At 33.6% G+C, this 26,698-nt stretch overlaps 1 protein-coding gene across 1 annotated transcript in view; it reads left to right on the top strand.

Annotated features, from left to right (window-relative positions):
• The window catches only part of LIN2 (Coproporphyrinogen III oxidase), a 47,670-nt gene extending 23,310 nt beyond the window's left edge, over positions 1 to 24,360 (top strand). Inside the window, exons 2-8 of the mRNA XM_089825406.1 lie at positions 6,373 to 6,448; positions 6,680 to 6,774; positions 7,327 to 7,410; positions 22,700 to 22,787; positions 23,438 to 23,562; positions 23,715 to 23,813; positions 23,942 to 24,360. Coding sequence (XP_089681532.1) covers positions 6,373 to 6,448; positions 6,680 to 6,774; positions 7,327 to 7,410; positions 22,700 to 22,787; positions 23,438 to 23,562; positions 23,715 to 23,813; positions 23,942 to 24,010 — 636 coding nt within the window. The 3' untranslated portion in view covers positions 24,011 to 24,360. The remainder of the gene's footprint in view (positions 1 to 6,372; positions 6,449 to 6,679; positions 6,775 to 7,326; positions 7,411 to 22,699; positions 22,788 to 23,437; positions 23,563 to 23,714; positions 23,814 to 23,941) is intronic.
• The last annotated feature ends 2,338 nt before the right edge of the window (positions 24,361 to 26,698 follow it).

The raw sequence follows: 26,698 nt of genomic DNA, 5'->3' as shown, positions 1-26,698 counted from the left end.
ATTCATATGGGCTACACCACTCATCTCAATTATCCTTAGCTATCCTTAATGATCCTTGGTGTAACTTTCCAATGTACATTTTATTTGTTTAATGAAGAAAATGTTATCTTTACTTTCACAAAACTTTTCAAAAGAAAGAGAAATAAGGAATTATGACATCTATGTGACTTGATAGTTCTTTTTCTCTTGCCAAGGATAGACTTCGTCAATCTCAAGGACATATGAAATCGATGTCACCATATTGGGAAGCATAAACAACTTATTCAAATGATTCTTCTTATCAAGATACATAAGCTTTAGAAGGAAAAAATATGGTAAAACATAGACTTATTAGTAATACCCCATGGATTCTTGGCGTGATTGGTATGACAGTCCTACCCTAGTTTGAATGGACTCACAACTACTAGTTCTAGTTCGATTGGACCAACTTGAGAAAACTATGAATAGTAATTCTAAAATCTGTCAAGTAACATGATCAATTCAAGACATATGACCTCATAAGAGAGATTGTGTAATGTAAATTGCTTGCTTTGGGTTGCCAAAAATCAACAATCTCTATTGAGGCTTCTAGTGGATAGTACCGTTATGTGTATGCTAGCTGAGAATGGAAAATATATATATGAAGATGAATTGAACAATTGCAGATTTGCAGCTATAAAACATGAGTTGTGTGAGCAAACCCCTGCTCAACTGCGTCTGCAAAGTATATAGATGAAAGTTCGGCTATCAAAAGCACAAAGGAGAGTTACGTTTGCATGAAGAATACAAGGTGGCGAGACATGCGTTGAAAGTTGCAATCTTGACAAAAAAAAGAAATAAATAAATGTAAAAGGCCGAAAACAAAAAAAGAATTTATAAGAGGCCGATAGACTATGAGTTAAATTAAATTTAATTTGTAAATTGAAATTCTCCCATACTATTATAAGTAATACTCATATTACCTAAGTGTACATGTATGTGTTATTTATGTATACATACATACATACATACATACATATATATACACATATATGTTATATCAAAATATACGTATATGTACAGACATATATAATGTGATATGTGCAAATATACCTAAGTACTATGGGTATTTATTATAATATATCATATCTGTCATCAGTGGTACAGAACACCCAGATTCCAAGTTAAAGGTAACAATTTTATTTCATTTAATGTTCATATATATATATATATATATATATATATATATATATTTGTATGTATCTTTTTAGGTTAGATGACCTAGTCAGCTCATAGTGGACACTTGGTATTATTTAGTCTGTCCCAGTCTGCTTCCCCTTGGCCATAGTGGTTTAGACAAATACCTAATAACTTGGTGACAGGTTGGTGCTTATGCCCTATTCTTTCTCCGTCAATTGCTTTCCTACTTCGCTGCGCACTTGCAAGGAGGAATAACATGGTGAAAGCGCACTTCCAAATCATTCAAATGTAGTTAAAGTAATCATAACAAATGACCATATTAACCAACCATTTCCAATTTATATGAAATCATAACAAATAACCAATATTTCCAGTTCACATGAAATCATAAGAAATAACTAATTTAACCAACCATTTCCAATTCACATGAAATCTCAATGGCATTATAGAGCATTTTAAATTTAAACAAAATATGGGATGTAACAGATAATCTCCCACCTATAGAATATACTCAACAAAGAAATCTCTTAATCTCTAATACTATGGATGTGCCAGTTGATGCTAATGACCCCAAAAAAGTTATCAAGATTGGAAAATGTTTGTATGAAGATGAACGCAAGCAACTCATTGATCTTCTCGAATTCCTAGACATTTTTGGTTGGGTATATTTTGACATGCCTGTCATTGATCCTAAGATCGTCACTCATGGTTCAGTTAAGAAAATGTTTCATAAAATGAATCCTAGTATTGCTCTTCTTATCAAGGCTGAAATAGAGAAACTCTTGGATATCGGTTTTAGACGTCGTATAGATTATTCCCCTTGGACTTCTAACACTATAGTTGTTTTAAAGGTCGAAAATAAGATAAGGATATGCACTGACTTTCATGATTTAAATAAAGCTTCCTTGAAGGATGATTTCCCCCTTCCTAACATTGATATGATTGTGGATTCTACTGCAAGTCACGCATTATTAACTTTCATGGATAGATTTTCAGGATATAATAAGAGTTTCATTCCTTCTTATGATCAATGCAAGGCTGCTTTTTTTACCCCTTGTGGAACTTTTTGTTGGGTTGTTATGCCTTTTGGGTTAAGAACTACAGATGCTACTTACCAATGGGCTATGACATTGATGTTCATGATTACATTCATAAGATTCTTGACGATTATGTAGATGATATTCTAGCTAAATCTATGCAATAAAACGAACATGTTTCTGCACTTAGAAAAATCTTTGAGAGGGTATCTAAATATAAGATGCATTTGAACCCACAAAAGTGTGCCTTTGGGGTTGGTAGTGGAAAACTCCTTGGATTCATTATCTCTAGAAAAGGCATCGAAGTTGATACTAAAAAGATTGACGCTATCATTAATATGCCTCCACCTCGAAACATTTCGCAATGTCATAGCTTACAAGGGAGGATACAAGCTATTCGTAGATTTGTCTCTCATCTGACAGATAGTACTATCCCTTTCACTTCCTAGCTTAAGAAGAATGTCACTTTCTCTTGGAATGACACTTGTAAGCTTTCATTTGAACAATAACCCTCCTATTTTACAACCGGCTCAACCAAATAAACCATTCTTCCTTTACACCTCCGCTTCTTCAAAAGCATTCAGTGCCATCTTGGTTTAGCATGATAAAGATCCTAAGGAGCGTCCTGTATATTATATAAGTCGCACATTGATTGATTATGAGACATGTTATACCATGATTGAATGGATACTTGATAGATCAAAGATTCAAATCTACCTCCATGCCATTCCCTTAAGGATGATAAGTTGAAAATCTCTATCTATAGGACAAGCTCTGTTACAAGGTTGTCCATTTGTGAGTGTGTTTGTGTGGTGATGCATGCACAAAGGCATTGTGCTAGACATCAAAATTTGTGTCATGTGTAGCATTTTGATGAACTTATACGAGTTCAACTTGGTCCTTGGGAATATGTCTCCATTGATTTTTTATCTGGCCTATTAACAACTAAATATCAACACAACTCTCTGTTCACTGTATTTAACTGTCTTTCAAAGATGGCAATCATGGTTGTGTGTGAGACTATTAATGCACAAGACTTCCAACACATTTAAGTACACTATAGGGTTTGTAAGTGTCTCTCCATGTGAGTCATTTTTCACAATCTTTGTGGGGAATGTTAGATGTTCAACTTGACAGATTAAGCCTTCAACAGAAAGACTGATGGACAAGCTGAATTTGGTAATCTCGGCCTAGTTTAATTTCTGCGAACAATGCTGACCCTCAACCTTGATAATTTGGTGTATGTATATCATGCCTACAAACGAGCTGTCCTGTCCATATGTTTATAGGATGTAGTAATTTCTGACATGATATGAATTCCCACTTGCTGCGCCTCTACAGTTCTAGAAACATCACACAAATAAAAGAATTGGGCAAGGAAGAGAATTTCCTTGACATATGACAAGTGTATAATCAGGGTCCACAGATTCTGACTTGCCAGCACACTACATGTATTTTAGACAATTGACGAATTTTTGTTGCTTTTACATAAAAGATGATTCTAAGGTCCTCACTTCAAGATCAAGCCATTGCAATACAGCCCTTAGGCCACACTTAACAAAACTGGTGATGATGCATTGATGGTAGGTCTTTGACCATATTGAGCACACATCATGTGTTCAACTTCAAATTGAGATAACCGCTCAAGCCTTTCGTAGATCAGCTTTTATCGTATTTAAATCCTATGCACTTGAGTCTAGCAAGGAAGGATGAACGAATTGACAATACCTCATTTGTAATCACCTTGATACCCTTCATCTGTTTTGAGCTGTGATGAAGAGGCGATGCTCAAATAATGCTAAATGGTTAACGTTTCAGCAACTCAAAACTCTATAGCTTGTTACCTATGCAATGCAAACCATTGCCTCTAAGAAAGGTAGTACAATAATAGATAGATTCTATTATCTTTATTTAGTATCTAATGGTTATCTATTTTAATCTTTTGTAAATATTAGAATGTTTCTAATATTTAGTTAACTGTAGTTATTTGTTAGCTTTCTTCATCTTTCTTTTAGCTAGAATAGAATATTTCTATTCTTTATGATCGTTTCCTAAGGAAACATCGCTTTATTATTTTGCATATATAGACCTCTCGATCTCTATTAATAACAAGCAAATATTTTCCAATTACTTCGTAATATGGTATCAAATCCATTACTCTAAAATTTTCGAAAATAATTATAATTTCTTGGTTGAAATTATTTGCCTTTTATTTTCAAAATTATTTATATGCATATTTGCTTCCAACTCTCTCTATAATCTGACTAGGGTTTCCATTCTAAGAGATCTGAATCTGCCGACTTCTGACTCTTCATGGGTTTTTTGAGAGCTCAATTGGGTTGTCGTTAAATTTTTCTAGGTGCTTCGATTTTTGTGCCTTGATTTTTGAGCCAGCCAATCTAGAAATCAACAATATATTCTTTCTTGCTTTTTGAGCTCTCTTATGGTTCACCCTTCAAATTTTCTGGGTCTCTACTTTTTGAGGGTTGCATGTCCTTGCATGTTGTTTGCATGTGCTGCTTTACCATGCAAAGTCTCGTGTTTTGTCTCCTTTAAAAATTCTGGCGGGTTTTCATAATTTTTTCCCTCAATTTTTTTTGATGGATTTTCATTTTTTTTTCCCTAATTTTTTTCTCATGGGTTTCTATAAATTTTCCCTTAACTTCTAATTTTGTAATTCGCAAAGTTGTGTGGGATTCATTTGTAGGTTTGTAATTTTTTCCTCAAAAATTATCTGTTGGGTTTTACCCTTTTTCCTAAACAATGAAACTTTCTAATGTCTGGTTTTGATTAATTTTTCAACTAAAAAATCATGTTGGGTTTTGATTGATTTTTCACCCCAAAAATCGTATTCGATTTTATTGATTTTCTCCCAAAAATCATGGCTTTTTGCAGTTAGTTTTGGAGCATTATGCTCATCTGTAAAGTTTTGGAGCATTATCCAATTACCATCAGCAGTCTTCTCAGCAAACATCCTTTGCTCCAGATTTGGAAGGCTCCTGGAAAAAGAACATTCAATGCAACTATTGCCACAAGTATGGGCACATGAAAGTTGATAGTCGGAAGCACTTAGCTGCCCTATCTAAACAATCTGGTTCGCAGCCCAAAGCAAATAGTGCAGAGCCCCTTGAGCAGGCAGAATCTGCCTTTTACGCTTTTTAATAGCTTCATGATCTAGATTGATTAACCATTAAGGGAGGTTATTACGATAAGAGATAGTTTCTATTATCTTTGTTTAGTATCTAATGGTTATCTATTGTAATCTTCTGTAAATATTAGAATGTTTCTAATATTTAGTTAGTTGTAGTTATTTGTTAGCTTTCTTCAACTTTCTTTTAGCTAGAATAGAATATTTCTATTCTTTTCAATTGTTTCCTAAGGAAACATCACTTTATTCTTTTGTATACATAGATCTCTCGGTCTTTATTAATAACAAGCAAATATTTTCCAATTATTTCATAACAAGGTGAATGATATTTGCAAGATACAAAGTTATCGGCAGTATTGCTTTACAACTTGTGAACTTTCCATGTAGCATTCCATGTACATAGGAGAAAAAAGCTGGGGAACTGACCAAGGAAATCTCTTTAGTAACATGGCATTCAGCTTCCAAGAAGAAGCAGGTTGGGTAATTCAAAGAATTGGCATGAGTGGCACTTAGCATCCACTTGGGGAAGTGAAAGAATTGGCTCATCGATGGCTCTACTTCTTGGAATTTAACTGTCTTGTAATCGATTTGGGAATATATAAATCTCAACTCTAGATTCCCTTTGAAACATGATTGGACATTGTAAATATTCCATTCTACCTAACACATTCTTAATATCATACAATCTATCTTTGAATTCAGTTCACTACCAAACACAAATTTGGATTGCATGTCCACCATTTGTGCACACATGTACAATACCTTGCTCATGATGAATAGAAGAGATATATTTGCTATCCACTGTTATCTCTGACTGTGCAATAGTGCTTGTGCTTTTGTTTTTCATATTTTCATTTCACGCTATGTCCTCAGGTTAATTTATTAAATTTGTCTACTAGTTGGTCTGCTAGTTGTGCTCCTTGCAACTCTTGGGATCAGCAGGGATAAATAATCCTCTTATCTGTTTAAGCTTGTGTTTAATTAATACAATTTGCACTAAATGTTTTGTTTGATTCTGTTAATTTGCAGGTAATGCATCCAAAAAATCCATTTGCTCCAACAGTACATTTCAATTATCGTTATTTTGAGACTGATGCTCCTAAAGGTAGTATATCATAACTCGCAAAAATTTATGCTGATTATATTATAGTTGCAATAATTTTTTCTTTATCCAACATCAATTTCTAAATGCATACCATCACTATTTTATTTTATTTTTATTACATACCATCACTATTATTAATATTTAATTCACTGCACTATTTCAGTTTCCAATTAATATTTTGGGATTTAGTTTATGAATACTGAAATGCTTGTTTTTATTTCTGAAATTCAGATGTAGATGGAGCTCCTAGGAAATGGTGGTTTGGTGGAGGTACCGATTTAACTCCATCTTATGTTTTTGAGGAGGATGTCCGCCACTTTCACATGGTAGGGTTACTAAAAATTTGAAATTTCTGTTCATTAGACAATCTCAGAAAGATCTATATATTAGCCCACAATTTGCAAACTGTAAATACCACTGCAAAGTCAAACTACAAGTTTGAAGGAAAGGATTGAGATTGTTAAACAATTGTCAACTAAGTCACGCTCTAAGGAATGTTATTGATAGCTGTATCATATAATTTATCTTTAGTTTCAAGTCTTAATGTAATTTATCACGAATTCTAGGGTGCTCTTCTGTATTGCTTCATTTTCTAGAGTTTTAGGAAAAGCGACCAATTTTTTCTTTTCACAGTTCTTTATAAGCATCTCCTTCACCAGTTACATCTTCTGCACAAATTATGAAGAGCTGCAAAGTCCATGTTTCAAATTCTTCACTTGTTTCCTGATCTTGTTAGTTGGGATTCTTCAAGCCTTTATAGGAATGATGATGGATTTGGCATGATTGGGCCTTTGAATTAGGGGGAATTTAGTCATTTTTCATAAATAAAAAGAAAAACACTTGCTAAACATTTCTGATGCATTCTATTGTGTTTGCAGGTTCAAAAACAAGCATGTGACAAGTATGATCCAACTTTCTATCCAAAATTCAAAAAGTGGTGCGATGATTACTTTCTTATTAAGGTAAGTCCTTTACCCCTTTTGCGACATCATACATTTTAGTTTGATTCTGATTTAATTGTGGATCCAGATTTATGCCCATGTGATTAAGACTACAGTAGAAGAAATTGTATTAGCAATAAGAAAGATAATCCTTAATAGCCTGGGTACAACATTACAAAACATTGAAATATATCTAGTTCTCTTTATGCACCTTAAACATTTAGGCCATGATTGTTTATGTGAACTGCAGGTTTAGTTTTATGCTATAATGTGCTTTTGCCTTATATTCATTTTTCCAAAATACTTATATATGTCATGTACTTGCTTCTGATGGATATCATTATGGTTGTTGGCATTGTCGTATTGATGTTGAATACTTTGTTTTCATACATTGTAAAGCATTTGATGGAACTAATGAAGAAGTGATTGTGGGTTCTCTGATATACTAAGTATGGTTACACTTTCTATTATTCTCACATGTATTAAACTAGTTACCCTATGGGGTAAACATTTGGCATTGTTGCTGATACGAATTTGAGAGTGACAAAGAGTTATGTCGCAAAGGTAGCATAATGGGCCAACCAATGGATGAAGGTACAAGGAGCAGTGAAAATGAGGAATTGTTCAAAGGTACAATGGACTTTGTATCCATTTTTCAAGCATCTATTGGAACCCATGTACAAAGGGAAGCCACACGAGAGGAAGTTCCAAAAAGTGCAGTGTCTGCTACACTTGTGTGAGCCTCATCATAGATTGGTTGATGTGCCATTTGCCTAGACTGCTGGCACAAAATTTTTGTGCCTTGCAAAACTTACGAGAGGAGACCAACAAAGAGAATGGTCACCAACAAATATTGCAGCGATCTAAAGAGAATAAACTTAGGGAAGAGGAGGAACGTGATGAAACCAAAAAGAGGAAACACACCCTAAACCCATGGGAATGAAACAATTAATGTTAAATCTTTTGAACAAAGATAAGAACTGCACACAAAGGGATCGGATAAACAACTATGAGGCTATCTAGAGGGCCTTACGATTTGAAGAACAAGCAGAGTGAAGGCGAAGGTTGAGAAGACTTGTCGAGGGATGACTCGAAGGGGTAGGAGGGTCAGACCAACAAAGAGAATGGCCACCAACAAATCTTGCAGCGATATGAAGAGAATTTTAAACGTAGGGAAGAGGAACGTGATGAAACCAAAAAGAGGAATCACACCCTAAACCCATGGGAATGAAACAATTAATGTTAAACCTTTTGAAAAAAGATAAGAACTGCACACAAAGGGATCAAATAAACAACTATGAGGCTATCTAGAGGGCTTTATGATTCAAAGAACAAGCAAAGTGAAGGCAAAGGTTGAGAAGACTTGTTGAGGGATGACTCGAAGGGGAGGGTCATTTAAAGGGAATCAAGGGAGTATTGAGGTAAGAGAATTGTTCGAAGGTGAAGGGTGCGAGAATGGTGCCAAAGGAGGCAATTGTATGGAAGGCAGTAGTGTACGCGACGGTGAAAAATTGATTGAAGATACAACAAACCATTTAAGGCATCTCACCCTTACACCACATACAGAGGCATGAGAAGCGTGGAGGGGAGCAAAGGAAAGTGAAAACATGAATGTAGGGGATACCGATGCAGTCGAGAGTGTCAAAAGGACACAGGGGCATGATAGTCAAAATATCTAGTCTGGTTCTATTATACCCAGTACCGGGAGTACACACAATATGGATTACATTAAAAGCTACAACAATGGCGAATAAACAAAAGTTGCCTAAGTTCACTAGAGATAGAAAGGAGGATCTGGTATCATACATTCAAAACAATCTAGTCCGTCAACGAGGTGACCGACTAGGATGAATAAGTGGTACAGTTCCCCGCAACACTGCTTACAATGGCCACTGATTGGTTCTCCAAGATCGATAAGACACATGTAAGTGGGATGGCTTGAAAAATTATTTCATGTAGATTTTAGACTGCTTCAGGGTGATAATGAAATCTTGGTGGAAATCTACAACATGAAGCAATAGAAGACTGTGAGTGTAAGAGCATGAGACCGATGACTGAAGGAGTTGTTGGGTAAATTGGAAAACCAACTGGGGGGCAACCTCAAGAAGCATTGGTTCATAGAGATGTTGATATCATCCCACATAAGAAAAAAGAAGATTGTACCTACTACACTGTAGGAGGATGCGTACAATAGAGCAATGGACATCGAGGGTTAGAGAAAAACCTCTCAGAAGAAAAATAACATATGATCAAATGAGGATTCCTTGAAAGGAAGCCACAATGATGAAGAATCTAATAAAAAGGTGCGAGCCCTTTAGAAGGACATGCACCAAATGGTGAAGGAGTTTAAAGCAATGAGAGGGAGCACGAGAAAGAACAAAGGCAAGTTATGGTGTACAGATTGTAACAAGGTTGGTCATACCAAGGACTTATGCCCGAAGAAAGCCTTCTGCAACATTTGCCAGGTGATGGGACGTTCCACGAAGGAACACCCATACAATATGAAAACAAGGGGTCCATAAGTACTCTTCACTCAATAATCAACGTCCACAATATCGGGCACCTCTTATACACAAACATAAACCAATTCCATTGCATCATAAGGTGGATACTGTAACGCTCAACGCGGCGGTAAAGGCAACAATAACAACAACAGTGATCAAGTTGGATTTGATATGATGTGAAGGGTCGCCCCATAATTTAGTGTCAAGCTTGCAACCAATGGAGGAACTTTGCTCATGAGTGCCCGAAGGAAGAAACCCCACAACATTTATGTCGATGGTGTAGTTCGGGTGACCATGAGGATGCCAATTGACCAAAGCTTAGAGTCAGCCTACTGAATGTTGATAAGTTGGGCAAGGACAAAGGGGTATTGGCAATCACTTGGGCACATGCCAAGAAGGTGACATACCTATACCCTGAATGAAGAAAGAGTGGGTACGATTAGCAAAGGTAGACATTGAATGAGAGATGATGGCGGAAAGAAGAGAGACCCACGACACAAGTACATCTTGTATGCGTACAAAAACCAAACAAAACATTATGAAGTAAGTGATACAGATGAAGGAACCGATTAAAATTGAAGACCCTATGGAGACAATGTTGTAGTTGAGGGAAGCCATACTAATCACTGTATCAATACCTACTTGTATGGTAGAGTGCGAGATGTTCCTATCATCCCTTTGGGGGTCCAAATTCTACTGGAGGTGAACAATAGCTGACCCACAGTGGTGGCAATGGGCATCCTCATAACGATCCCCACAGACATTATTTTTGACGGAGGATTAGGTGTTAATGTGTAAGCAGAGGAATCAAGGAAGAAACTTTGGACATCGTCACTGTGGCCACCAACCTTCATTCTAGAGGGTGCTAACCAACATGATATCAATTTGATCGGTACTTTGATGGCGCAACGGGTCACATTTAGTACCCAACCCTTCGTCCTAGACTTTGTGGTGATTCCCATAAAGAAGAAAAGATATGATGCCATCTTGGGGAGAGAGTGTCTCGTCACGACCAAGATAAATCACAACTAGAAGCATAATCGCTTGTCAATGGATTGTGGAGGAAGAAATTTTGCGATCGACCTTAGAACTTAGATGGTGAATGGGGAACTTGCATCATCTTCTAAATCAGAATCAAAATCAAAAGGAGAGTTGAGTGGAGTAGACGAAGGAAATCGTAGGATGGATCCGAATGACAAAAGCATTTTGAAACTTGGGATGCTTTGAAGATGACACAGATTCCTTGAAATGAGCTCTTCCACTAGGAGATGGAAGGTTATAAACTATTTCAGTGTAACATATTGCAAGTTGATGAGGAGTTAGAGGGGTTTTTTTTGCCGGAGTTAGAGGTATACAAGGAAGGAGAGGCCCGAGTCAATGTGACTCCAACATACAAGTTTGACAAGGAGAAGCCCATAAAGTACGAAGAGCACTCATTGACGGTAACAAACATGGGTGATGCAACAAGCCCCAAAAATATGTTATTAGGGGATGAATGGAATTCAGTATTGAAGGCTGCGTCGTTTAAAATTTTCAGAGTACAAGTATGTGTTCACTTGGACCTAAAGGGAGTGCCACTTGATTTATGTGTACACTACATTCTCTTAATACTTGGAGCCTAACCAATACGAAAGAGATTGTACTAGATGAATAAAAATTATGCCACCAAGGTAAATGAGGAGATAGAGAAGATGTTGAAGGCAAGCATCATCTTCTGACTCTAAACGAGGGAATGGGTATCATCCATTGCAATATCACTAAAGGAGGCAAACCAAATCCACATTTGTGTGGACTTCCGATGCTTGAACAATGTCATCATCAAACACCCCTTCCTCATAGCATTCACGGATAACATCTTGAAGGAAGTCACTTGACACGAAATATATTCATTCATGGATGGGTTTTCAGGTTATAACCAAATCTCCATCATTGATGAGCGCCATCTTGCATTTTGTCATCACAAAATGTAGGTAATAGTACGAAACTTTTCCAATTGAGTTTCATGTTTCTCTGAGATAAATCATTATTTAATTGGCTAGGATTGATCAATCACTTGTTCCTGGTTGATATAATGAATCCTTTTATTGAAAGCTACTGTCAATTTTTTGACGTTTTTTAGTTTGTTAGTCTATATTTGATTTTTGAAGACTTCAAAGTCCATTTTTGCATTTACAAGTGTTTGTTTAGATTGTTTTAATCTTTAGGTTTTCATCAATTCGATATCTCCTGGGGCTTAATCGGAGTTATCAGTCAAAAGATATCAAAGTTTTAGTGTCTAAAAAGTGGGTTCTCCAAGTCCAATTGCATATTAAAAATATTGATGTTATATTCTAATGTTGAGTTGCACTTTTTGAAAAATATAACTTAAAATAACGTTATGTTTTAAAGTTACTTTAGCACTTTAGATTTGTCACTTTAGTGATTTAAGTGACTAGTGCACTTCATGTAATAATTTAATGTTGAGTTGGATTTTGATTTTTCACTTAAGTGACTATAGTGCACTTCATGTAATAATTTAATGTTGAGTTTCTTTTTGATTTTTCACTTAAGCGACTATAGTGCACTATATAGTCTAATTTAATGTTGAGATTACTTTAATGTTTTATTTTAAAACATTTAAGTGAAATGTTACTTTTTGAATATATTTACACATTATAGGTAAACTATATAGTGTAAATATTGCATTTGACCCCTTTAAGTGATAGTTGCTCAATAATCAATTAGACATATGTGCTAAATAGAAAACTTAAGTAATGCAACTCCATTACATGTCTTTGTTGAAAATAGAATACATGTAAATGCATCTAGAGAGCCCAATTTTGGCTTAGATATGCAAATGCATTACATATTTAAAACTTGCGTTTGCATCTAGAGAGTGTGATTTTGGCCCAAGTGCAAATACATGACATGTAATCACCTCTCAAGACCCCGATTTTGCACTACATGCATGTTTGTTGACTTTTTAAAACTTACATTTGCACTTAGAGAGTGGGATTTTGGCTTGATGCACATGCAAATGCTCTCCAAGACCACGTTTTCCACTTGAAGGCCAAGAACACCCAAAAGCATGTCTTTTCCTTGCATAGTTAAAACATGCAAATGCACTTGGAGAGTGCGATTTGCCTCGTGCACCCAAAAATGTAGTATGTCATTGCATCTTGAGAGTGCACTTTTGCTCTTCAAGTGATTTTTTTTTTGACTTGTTGCATTTTAGAACATGCAAATGCAGCTCAAGACCTCGATTTACATGAAGGACATGTGTTTTAGACAAAATGCTACATGTAAATGCACTTAGAGAGTGTGATTTAGGTCAAAATACATGTTATATGCATTTTCCTTAATTCTTCTCTACTTGCATTTGCATCTCAAGACATCGATTTGCCTTATGCAAGGAGGCATTTCATGCTATTGCATCCCAAGACCAAGTTTTTCCTTGAGAACATTCAATAACACCAAAAATGTTTCATGCATTTGGTGTTTGAGACCATGATGTGCCTCTCAAAGGTAAAAATGCCCATGTATCAGGGCTTTCCAAACCCGATTTGGCAAGAAACTTTCAAAGGAAGGGCCTTGCAATAACGTTTTCTCAATACTTGTAAATGCATTTGCCCTTGGATACCACGATTTGGAGATAACTTCAATTTTTTTCAAAGATCTTTGGTTCTCGTATGCAAACACACTTGGCGAACCCGATTTTGGAGAAGACGAGTTCATCCTAACTTCTCTTTCTTCCACATTTTTCTCATTGATCTCCAAGAAAGTGTGAGGATTCGATTTTGCTTACATTTCTTGCTTGTTTTGCTAAATTGCTGCATTCTTGGGCTCATTGCTATCCATTTGTTCAAATGCAGCCGTAGTTTTTTGCATTAAGATTTTAAATAAGCTTGAACTCTTTATCTTTGTTGCAAATGCAAAACTCTTCCATCTCAAAAACGAAATTGCATGCAAAGAGAAGTTTTGGAGTTGTTAAAGTTTGAGTGAAAGCAAGAGGTATGTCTTTCTTTTTTATTTTTTATTTTTGTATATATCTTGTTGTTTGTTTTGGTCTATTTTTGGAAAAACATTGAAGAATTTCACCTAAGAATGCAGGTGCATATACATGCTTTCATCTTCTATGCCAATCCATTTTTCAAATACATTCCAACTCCATTTTCGTACATATGCAATTGCATCTTTAAAACTCGATTGCATATTTACCTCAAGTAAAAATGATACATTTTTACCACATGTAATCACCTCTCATAAACCCGATTTTGGTGAAACGTCATTCTTTTAAATACCAAAATTATCATCTTGTACATATCCATATGCATCCAACTTGCATTCTTGGCCATTCAAACAAAAGCCCCGCTTTACCTACATGCAATCCATCATTCTAAACCCAATTTTGGCCCTTTTTGTCCAAAATACATGCTGTCTCGTTCATTTGCAGCCATCAAATGTGTTCCATAAGTATCTAATCCATACTTCAAACACCCATTCTTCATAGATCCACCATTACATTACAAAATCTAAAGCCTTCATGGATCCAACCCCTTCAGACGATGTGTTTACTCTTTGGAATTTCCATGTGGAGCACGAGATATGTCCACACCTCCAAAGGCTAATGGAAAATTGAAGTAACAATATGCTAAGGAGCTACCCCACGCAACTCCATCTCATGTTTCATCTACCCTTGATCAAATCTCAAATACAGAGATTGGTTATGTTGACATAGCCAATTTCTTGCAAAGGTTTGAAACTTTTTCCAACAAAGATATACAATGTATCAAGAGGAGCCCTATCCATCTAGTATCTACTTTTCCTATGGCAGCCCTCGAACTTGAGTTCATCTAGGAATGGGCTAATCATTTTAGCATCAAGTCAAAGACAATTAAGGATGCAGATGGTAAAGTACTTTTCAGCTTGGATTCAGATGTAATTGAACGAATCTTCAAGGTTCCTAAAATTCTAGAGTGTGTAGATCTGCCCAAGGAAATATGTGTGCAATTGTGGAATCAAAGCAAGACAGATTATCAAAGGCATACAAATGACAAATGGTTGATCAATAAGGAATTTCTCTAGATGGCTGAAGATAATACACAAATTTGACTTCTCTCCAGAGGTCAATGATTTGATAACTCTTTTCAGTAGGATCTGTGGTCTCAAAGAATCCAATCACTTTGAGATCTGGAATGTTTAAATTCATCTATCAGATTCTTGACCACAAAGAACACATCTATTGGGGAGAAATCATAAGCACAACATTGTGCGAGTAGTTGATTCATATGGAGACATCATCCTCATTCCACATGAATTCATACTTGGTTTATATTGTTGCAGCTATGGCGATGTTCTCTGGACTCTCTACTAAGAGAGATTGTTCTTGTTCCTATCTGGAACTCTTATGATCAGCTCATGCTAACACAGAGCAAGCATCACCACAATAGGGTACTGGATGCATTTTTTGGGCATTTCAGGTGCCTTTTCAACAAAGAGTTGGCGATTAAAAGGGTATCAAATAAGGCATGGGAGAGGGTAAATCAATATGGGTGCATTTTCATGCAATTTCCAACTTTCACCTACCTGAGAGTTGGTTATTATGAAGGATAACCATACACTCTGCTGAGATATCCTATTGATAGGATAATTCTCATGGAAGCGGCCAAACAACTCATGGAAGTGCAAACATACCAAACCAGCCAACACATGCCAAGATTTGGCATTACCACCGCTATACCTCTCCAAATTGGTCGATATGCATATACAATATATAGGGTGAAAGCTATGGAGTTTGAACTTCAACTCATTACCCTGAAGAAGTCCAAGGTTAGATCCGACTTTGACTACAGAATAATGCTTTCAAAGATAAAAAGGTCATTCACCCATGTTCATCGCATGGAGGATGTGTGGATTGACTTATGCACCGAGGTAGATATCATCAAGATGGAATTCTGCAGGCTTACTTTACAGAAAATCAGCGACCTCAACATGATTCAGATTCCAAAAGGGGTTGAGATTGAATATGATGGTGTGCTCTTGGATTTAGAATATCACAGTACCCAACTTGAAAAGCTTTTTCCCATTCCTGTTCAATTGCAACAAAAGGGGAGAACTTCTATCTTTGATAGACTCCAATTTATTTCAGTAAATACCAACAAATGGATGAAAAGAAAAGGTCTTAAAATAGTTCATCCAAAGGTTGGAGTAGGTTGCTGTAATTTTGAACCTGTTTGAAAGAAGTCTCAAGTGGAGATCAAGAGGAAAGACGGTTTACCCTCCTCAGAGCCAGCTAAAACTCTCAAATTTACGCTCAAAGGTGGAAAAGTTGTGATTCCACTCTCATATTCCTGTCAAGCATCCCTGCAAGTGCAAGAATCAAATGAAGAAGAGGGAGAGGGAGAGATAATGATCATAACTCCTCCACAGTCGCCAACAACCAAGAACCGTCTACCCAAGAGGAACCATTCTTGGATGCCGTGAACAATGATGTAGATTCATTCTCCACCATATTCATGCCTACAACTCCCATTTCAGAAGTGAAATTGTCGGCACTTCCTATCTCTTCTACAACTCCTACCCTCACAACAAAACAATGTGAGAACCTAGGAAATGTGTTTGACAATTTTCCAACTCTCACAAAAGGACAAGTTTCTGAACTTGATACCTCAGCTCCAGGGTTTGAGATGTTCATGAGGGAGTCATCCAGAAGGACACCAATGGTTCTAGCTGTGCAAAATGAAGCATGCACAATGACAACAAAAATACAATCAGGATCAATGTTTGTCATAGCCACCATTCCAATCTGATCAGATGAAGGTTTCATCCTGCTAGCATGGTTAGGAAACAACACCATGAAGAGGAGAAAGATCAAGTTGTTCCCAAGTTATCTCACTACAAAGAAAAACAAGTCTAAGCTTCTGAAGGTAAATGTTGTCTCAAGAATCCTTGTCAATTCTGAGAAGATCAAGTATGCTGAGATTGTTGAATCTCTAGTGGATAAACCATCCAAAGAACTTAATCGCTTTGACTACAAGTTCACCAAAATTGAACCTGGGAAACAATCGTAGTTGGGATGTGCTGTCCTCAATTTCACAAAATTTGGGCAACCCTACACAATTTTCTCATGGATTTGTAAGTGCATCCTCTTTGTTTTAACACATTGATAAGGTATCATGAAGACAATTTGTTATCCCTGAATTGTACTCTATGTAGTCTCATTTGTGTGTTCTTTTGAAGATTTTCGTCAAGTTAAATCCTTAATTGTTTGTTAATAAGAGTTTTTCTTCTCTAACTGCAAACACTCAATTTGTGGCAATCTTTGTTGATGTTTGGTAGCTTTAGTCGAATAAATCTATATATATAATTGTATATGAGATATAAGTTTATTAATGCCGACAGGCATTCTACAATGGCAGAATGGATGGAATGGGATGCTGTGAGCATGTTAATGTTAACTTTTATTCTTCTAGGTTAAATTTGACAACCATCTACATGTCAAAAATTTAAATCTTATTATAAATAGAACTTACTTTTTAAAATAATTTAATAAATACCACATAAAATATTTATTTAAATTATAATATTCGGAGATATAAATCATCCATTTTAAAAAAATAAAAATAAAAAGCTTAAGTGAGTAAAAAACTAAATAAATGAAGATTAAGGAAATATAAATAATTTTAGATGTAGTAAATTAAATTATAATTATTTTATAGTGGATATCTGTCGGCATTTCTTTAGAAAGATTTATTTAAGATATCTATACTAGTTATTAATACAATAATGATATATATATATATATATATATATAATTAATTTTGTTGTTATTATATATCTAATTATCAAATAGACATGTCCCATGAAAGGACATGTCTCTTCATAGCTTATGCTCATTATAAGTACAAGAGGTTGCTGCCTTTGGAACACACATACCAAAGAGGCAGTGCTCAGTACATTTGTAGCTATCCTAAAAAATAAAATGGTATCAAAGCCAAGTTGATTAGAGATGGTTTGAAGTTTTTAGTTTGAACACGCATAATACTTGCATGACAATGGCATGACAAGCCAAAAGCATATGCAGAGTTCAATTACATGAGTTTAAAATAGAAAGAGCATGATAAATTAAAAACCACTAAAATACTCATAACAATTCAAATGTTATTTCATGTCAAATAGACTGTGCGGAAAAGGAAACAGAGTCCAAACATCAATTATAAGACATAAATAAACTTTCAATGTTGTCAGTTAATCTCAAATTCCCAATCTATCAATTTTTAGTCCTAGAGTACGTGTTATAGATTAATAAGTCATATACAAAACAAAATTCAAATTTTTAAGGCAACCATGGCCAGATGTGTAAAGCAAAAGTTGATACCCCTAAGTTTGCAGCCATTTGGTCCAAAAGAGAATAGTAATGATCGTGCAAAAACTCATTTAGGATATGCAAATCCTCTTTAGGCTCCTCCTCAACCTACCTGCGGTCCATTCTAAATCAAGATCAATCTCATCTTACATCAATTGGCTGATATCTTCAACACTTCTTGAGATCGGCAACGATACATGCCTTCCAAAGCTTCTTGTGTATGCTACAGAAATAGAAAATTGTGGAAATTTCATAATTTAGAAGTTTCTAGCCTTGAGTTGACTTAAAGCAAGGACAAAATGTTGTTGTGGACTACAACTAAAACATTTATCTATTGTTCACTCATTCTATTGTATTCTTTGGGGTGTATATGCTTAAATGCATTTCAAGATTTCTTTCAAACAAAAGAACTGTATGGTAGGGTTAGAATTCGCATTGCCATCCAATAAAGTGATTAAATCATTAAGCCTCGTGGCCAAAGTATTTCCACAATTGTGCTAACATTAGATTACTTACAGAAACAAAATTTATTAATAATGTAAAGTTATTTCTTTCCATTTAAAGCATAATAAATTAGATTGTAAATGTCCAAGAAATTAAGAGTTGATGTTTTTGTCTTCCTTGATTCCATTGCACATATGTGAAAGAAGAAGCCCATTGGTTACTTGTGCAATGACAACTTTACACTTCATTTGAACAACCTTACACTGACTTTATCCTTCTGGAATGATGGACTATAACAGATAGAAGGATACAAGTGGTCCATGACATTGATGTGACAGAACATTTGGCAATTCCATTTAGCATCAATTATCTCTCAAATTGGCATTAATCTCCTCTCATTATTTTCCTTGTTGGAGGATAGTGCTACAGTTACCTTATCAATACTATCTAAAAATAATTTAGGGGGGAGCTTTTCTGTCATGCCCAAAATATAGGGCATAAACACACTAATTTTTATTTTTATTTTTAAAAGTGATAATAGGATTAAACGTAATACATAAGTATTTGAATAGAATTACTTAACTTCCTCATACTCAAGTATAATTACGAAATTTAAGTACCAATCAAATGCACATTTTCTTAACATATTTTAAAACTTAAATTGCATAACTATAATTAACCTCAATCAAATGAATAGGATTTCGAAACATAAGAATGTCGCAGGAAGGTGAAACATCATTACATCTGATTTCAAGAAACATATGCATAAACTGAAATACTAGAAATATCATAAGTAGGAATATTACTCAGTTTTTATCAACAAACTTGGTTCAGTCATTTCTCATTCATTTTATTGAACCACCTGATTCAAGGGCTCCGCCGGGAAAGAACCAAGAAGAAAACCTGACATCGTTGTCATTTCAACAATAAGTTTAAATATAACATTTTTACACAAGAATAATATTCTGAGGAAAAAAACTCCCAACATAATTGAAATCCAATACAATTCTGAATTTCCTTCTTAGCCCTTAACAAGGGATTCATTACGAATTTTGCAATACTTCACGGTGATCATGGAGAGAACAAAAATTGACCGAGAGACAACCAATCATAACATGAAGACAAAATCAAATATTCACTTCTATCCCGGGTTTTTACAACAGGGTCAACATTGAACCAAACTAGGGAGAAGGTGGATTTTTCCAACAGGAGACGTCGGACAAAACACCAAACAGGTGCCCTTTCGGGGTTATAAACTCAAGAACTTTCATTCTTCCATTCTTACATTCCAAAACTCATACATGGTTTGTGCTGACGAGTAGGGGCCAATAACACCCTACCCTCTCTCCCTCTTCTCGTCCTAAGAAGAGACTCTACACTGTCGGAGTCCAACTAAAGACCTTCTCCCGTACATGGCCACTTCTACCCTATCCGAGGGTGAGTAATGCCAATACACCCATAAAATTCCCTCAAAGGAAAGACATTTAAGAAAACCTGTTTCAATCCCTCCCAACATACTCAACACACACACAAACATACATAAGCAATAAAACTGAAACATGAAGCACAACATGAATAAGATGAGGTGAAGTATTCCTACCTTCAAAAATCGAGTTATACCGAATGAACAAGTTTGAGATGAGCTTGCTTTCCTCTCCTCCTTCAATTCTAAATTCCACTTTAAAACTAGAGGTTGGGTGAACACACAAACCCTCTCAAATTTGCCTCTAAATAAGATCCTAAACTCAACCACCTCTAAAAAGCAATAACTCCCCCACTTGCCTAAAATTCTAGAGGCTTCTAACACAACTAGACTTAAGGCTAACCTCAAAGTGGAGTTAAAGTTATCCAACCCATGATGAAATCAATCAATTTTCGCAATAAAGCAAAAATTGGGTTTTTGAGTGACTATAAAAGTCAACAAAAGAGGTTGGGGGGTGGAAAATGCCCCCCACCCATACCCATACCCCTTGGGTATTTAGATTTCATGATTTTAGGCCTTTCGGATTAATTAGGGACCTATCAAAAGCTAGGAAATATTAGGACTTCCTAACAACTTTCAAAAAAGCAGATTACTCCCTAATCTTAATTAAGGTAATTAATCTCAATTACTAACCGATTAGCAAACAGGTCACTAACCTAGTCCAACTTAGATCTTTAGGTTACTCGGTTAACCCTAACTATCATGCTGGAATGCATATACAATTCATGAATGTCAAGCGATACTGAAAAATCACTATTACAAAACATTAGCACTTATTGATTATAGAATGATACATTGATACATCTCACGATACAAATAAAATACGAACGACGGAGTTTGCATCCTCTATTAGACTCAACCCTGGTTTTCACAAACAATACATAGGGTTCAATTTCATTTCTCGATTAGAGTTTTTGGCTAAAATATCCTGCACACTTATTACAAACATCAGTAGCTCAAGAAATCACATACATATATTCAAAACTTATCTGGATAGTTACATAAACAAAAACATGAATCTTTCATATAATTAACTGTTTAATTCATTTCTACTTACATTTAATCATCAGAAATCACATAATCAATATAACATAACTTATTCATTAATTCAGATTAAGTACTAGAATAATCATTGTTATGCATGCATATTCCTAAACATCATAACATCACCAATAGGGCATACTGAACCATCTGAATACATATAACCTAATCATCGTGGTACCAAAATCAACATCCTCGTTATTAGGTGAAAACACCTCGTATCATTGTCAGTGAAAATTTAATGTTTAAACACTTGAGATAATGTAGTAGTTCTCGAATCACTGAGTATTAAAATATGGATGTATCAACTGATCTCAATTTTCATTAGGATATTCACAACATAAAACATTACTTCATATCTGTTTAAACCTCCTATAATGGTTTAATAGAGAAATTCATATTTAATAAGCACATGCGAGGAGGGACCTTACATTTTCATATCAAACACAAGATGTGAATTGATGATACCATCTAACTACAAAAATGTAATAACCTTACCAAGCAATATTGCTTACACGCATGCAAACAATTTCTGATTTTTATCTTACTGACATTTTATGAAACATTTTGCATACAATCAATTATGAGGTTCTGAATGCAAACACTGAGAAGCGCTGCTACTTCTGCCCCTTAACTATCATTCCTAGATTCTAAGGTAAATAATAATCAAAAGGGCCCAGTACTAGTGTATGACACATCTTTAAACACTCTGTATGGGTGGCTTATATTAACTCCAACCGTTTTCAGTTTTGCCTTTCTATCCTTATCTTCTCTATTTTGTGTTTTTCCCCCAAGTCCTAAGGAAAGACTACATTTCCACAATTCCTCAGCTTCTTTTCCAGTCTTTATCAACTGTGTTGATTACCTTCCTATTAGAATTTTTTTTCTAGTAATTTCTTTTGAAATCCAGTCATAAACTTAAAATTTTACTCCAAGTGCTTCTCATCGCGGATTGTAGAAGCTTGTGGTGAGGGCTTTAAGAGAACCTGCTTTCTATGTCATTTGCTGATGCAAAGCTGCAAGAAGCTAAAGATCTGCATATTTTCCCTTCTTTCATACCAATTGAACCATACACTGTTTAAGTAGGTCATCAAGAAAAGGAAAATGACAATTATTTAGATTCAAGCATAGTATGACAAACAAAAGAATCTGTCACAAATGAAACTGTACTAATAAAGAGCGAAGGGTTTACATAAATATTGAGTGACAGAGTATGGATGGGAATAATCCATATTAGTAGCTGTCAACTGTAAGAGACAAAAACCATATCCTATTGTCGCTATTGATGTACATCTCTTTGCTTTTCAAGGATTGATCCTCCACGACACTCATATTTTAGGTTTTATATAATAATTGCTACATGTAAGAATATTTTACTATGTAGAAACTCAAACCTATAAGTTATGGATGTGTACATTAAAAGTTTAAAGCATTTTATAAGTGTATATGACATTATTCTTTTTTCAGTTTTAATAACAATTGTTACTTTGCCAGCATCGTGGCGAAAGGCGTGGACTTGGAGGAATATTTTTTGACGATCTTAATGATCAGGGTCGCGAGTTTTTACTTGAATTTACAACAGGTGAATTCAGTGCTTTTTGCCCTTTTGGATTAGCATCTTGATAAGAGAGCAAGTTTTTGTCAGATTCTTGTAGTTCGTGTGTTATGATTTTAAACTAACTCTTGAAATTACAAAAAATTATTTAGTCATTTTTAACCGTATAGCCCCATATGTTCTATATGGAAGAGCTTATGTAATATGTGCATTTGGTTTATCCAAGGGCTGTTGGGTTCTCCAAAGCCTTTGGAAGCTCTAAAACCCTGGGTGGTTGACTGTATATGCTCATATGCGCAGACCTTTAGACAAGAATATTAAGTAAAAACCAGAATCTCTATGGGAGAGACTATAAAGGACAAATAAAGGAGTACAGTTTTAATCTTTCCTTATGTGGTAATTGAAGTTAAGCAACCGTTGGATTTAGTGGAAAATATTTCCTACACTATACAAAGCTATGAATGTAGACTCTAGAGCCTTATTTCCAATATACTGAATTTTCAAGCTTTATTTAATTGTTAGGAGTTCTCTTTTATGCCTCTGTGTGTATAAAGTATAAAATACACAGAGATATGCATGTATATGTGTGTTCGAGTACACATTTATTTGTTACTTCTGAGTATTTATTTTCAATAAATGACTACAACAGTAAAAAAAATTGCTTTCAACTTTTGCAGATTGTATGAACTCTGTAATTCCAGCATACATACCAATAATAGAAAAGCGTATGCAAATGCCATTCACAGAAAAACATAAGTCATGGCAACAGCTGAGAAGAGGTCGTTATGTTGAGTTCAATCTGGTAAGTTGTCTTTGAGAGCTTTCCTCTTTAAAAGTTTCATTTGGAACTTAGTTGGCACTTACGACAATCATAGACAAACATCCGAATTTGTCATCAATATGATCAAACACCTATTGACTTTCAAGTATAAGTTAATTCGTTTCTTTGACCAGGTTTATGACAGGGGCACCACATTTGGACTTAAGACTGGAGGGCGTATAGAAAGCATCTTGATGTCTTTACCCTTGACTGCACGGTGGGAGTATGACCATGTATGCTTTTAACTCTTGGATCTATTATTGTCATGTGTATCTTATTGTTTCTTCAATGAAATTACAAAAGGCTCTTGCAACTTAGTTTACCCTAAATATCCTTGGTCATGAATTGTAATTTCTTGCAGCAACCTGAAGAGAATAGTGATGAATGGAAATTGCTGGATGCCTGCACCAATCCAAAGGAGTGGCTGTAATTTCCTTTCATTTTAAGAGACTAGGATAGAATAGATAATTTGCTTTTACGAACAAGAGGCGGATTATCGACATGGGCAAGGGCCAATTTTGTGCCTAGGTTTAAGGGGTGTACAGGAAATCACGTATAGAGAACTTAAGCCGTTTGGAAGATGCTTCTGCTTCTTTCTCTAAGATATCCTGCCCCACATTTCAGTTTTGGTCCCCTTGTCGTTGTTAATAGTTATCAGTTCCAACTGAAAAGTTGTATTGTATACTGAAGAAGTAAATTGTGCTGTATGTCAAATCCGGAATAATGTTTCTACCATCTACCGAAGCGAAGAAGCATAAAGTAATATTTTTGTTTATCAAATTCTAAATAAATTTTGTACTTGTACCGTATTCCGAAGAAGTTAAAAAAAGTAGTCACATTTACTGAACTGACAACAATGATGTATAATATTAGTACACTGGCTTTTGGAGTTGATTATTACGGGATTGATGCAATCTCTATTTAGCACTTGATATTATACACATTTTTTTTGGCAGTGGCTACGGTGCAACATATTTGCACCTAGCCCCTGCCCGCCTGCCCTACCCGTGCCAGATTGTGACAGGGGAAAAAGACAAACGTTTATTTTAATAGGAAACCAAACCATTTTTATATATTTTAAGGTTTAGTTTAATTTCATAGATAATATTTTGTATGTGAACATTTAGAATGATACATTAAAAAAAGTTTGATCTTAAATTATTTTAATATAAGGAATACTTAAATCTTTTTTTTTCCTAATAAAATATTGAAAATAATAATAATATTAGAAAAATAATAATTTAGTTGTAAGATTATCCACAACTAATTTCTAATTATTTTTTGTCAAATTTTTTATTATTATTTTATAATGTTTCGAGTATTATTCATATTTTTATGTATTAAAATAATTATATTATTGATTAAAAAAATTTAAAAATATTTTTAGTACTTTTTATTTTGATATGCACAATAACACTCACAATTTAATTTAAACTTAAATTTAAAAAAAAAATTAATTTGTTATAATATTATAATTTAATAAATTTAAGCTAGCTAAAAACTTAATATTAAATAAATTATTTAAAAGTAAATCAAATATATTTTTACTTTATAATTTGACTAAGATTTATATATTATTTTTTAATGATTTAAGTTTTATTTATACATCTATAAATGAAAACTTCAAGAAATGACATTTAATTGACTTATTAAATATGTAAACTTAAATTTCAATTTATTTTTTAAATTACTTAAATCACAAATTAGAATAATAAGAATTTTTTTAAATCATTTTATTAATAAATCCTTCAATATTATTATTTAATTTTTAATAATATAAATTTAATTATATTAATAAATAATTTATAAATTGTAAGGTTTAGTTTATTTTATAGATAATATTTTGTATGTGAACATTTAGAATGATATGTTAAAAAGAATGTTTAATCTTAAATCATTTTAATTTTTTTTATAAAATATTAAAAACAATAATTATATTAGAAAAATAATAATTTAGTTGTAAGATTATCTATAACTAATTTCTAAATTTTTTTGTCAAATTTTTTCTTTATTATTTTGTAATGGTTTAAGTTTTATTCATATTTTTCTATATTAAAATAATTATATTATTGATTAAAAAAATCTAAAAATATTTTTAATACTTTTTATTTTGATATGCATAATAATATTCACAATTTAATATCTTTAATTAATAAATTAAGTATTTTTAATTTATTTAATATTAAATATGTTAAATATCTTTAAAAAAATAATTTGTTATAATATTATAATTTAATAAATTGAAGTAAACTAAAAACTTGATATTAAATAAATTATTTAAAAGTAAATCAAATATATTTTTATTTTATAATTTGACTAAGATTTATATAGTATTTTTTAATGATTTAAGTTTTATTTATACATCTACAAATGAAAAATTTAAGAAATTTTTTTTTTTTTTTAAATAATCTAAATCACAAATTAGTTTTATTAATAAATTCTTCAATATTATTATTTAACTTTTAATAATATAAATTTAATTATATTAATAAATAATTTATAAAATACAACTTAAAAAACTTTTTTTTATCTTAATATAAATAATATAATTATTTTAATATATAAAAACGTGAATAAAACTTAAATCATTAAAAAGAATTATAATAAACTTAGATTACATAACTCTAATGAAATCAATTTTTTACAATATAATAAGAAATCAATATGCAAAATATATTGTATGATATATTGATTTCTTAGAATATTGTAAATAATAAAATAATTTTCTTGTCAATCAAAACTACATAACTTTCTTTAAAATTTTAATTTAATGGAAAAGGTTTATTCATAAAAAAAAACTACATAACTTATACTTCATATATAATTTTTCAATAATTATTATACTTCTTATTAAACTATATATTATAAATCTTTCTACATATTTTTCATATGTAGAATATTGTTTTTCAATATCTAATTCTTGACTACTTACAAGATTTATATGTAAAAGAATCATACTAGTAGTAGTTACATTTAACTTCAGAATTTAAGGATATTTTTGTTGTATATAGATGCGATTTAAATGCTTAAACAATATATTCTAACATATAGATAGTAATGATGCTTTATACATAATTCATTTTATCCAACACCCATTTAAAATAGTATAAACTACACT

The sequence above is a fragment of the Cupressus sempervirens genome, chromosome 4 (genome assembly GCF_028749045.1).
Source record: "Cupressus sempervirens isolate cs-2001-9-10 chromosome 4, ASM2874904v1, whole genome shotgun sequence".
NCBI lineage: Eukaryota > Viridiplantae > Streptophyta > Pinopsida > Cupressales > Cupressaceae > Cupressus > Cupressus sempervirens.
This window is presented reverse-complemented; position numbering and strand designations above follow the sequence as displayed.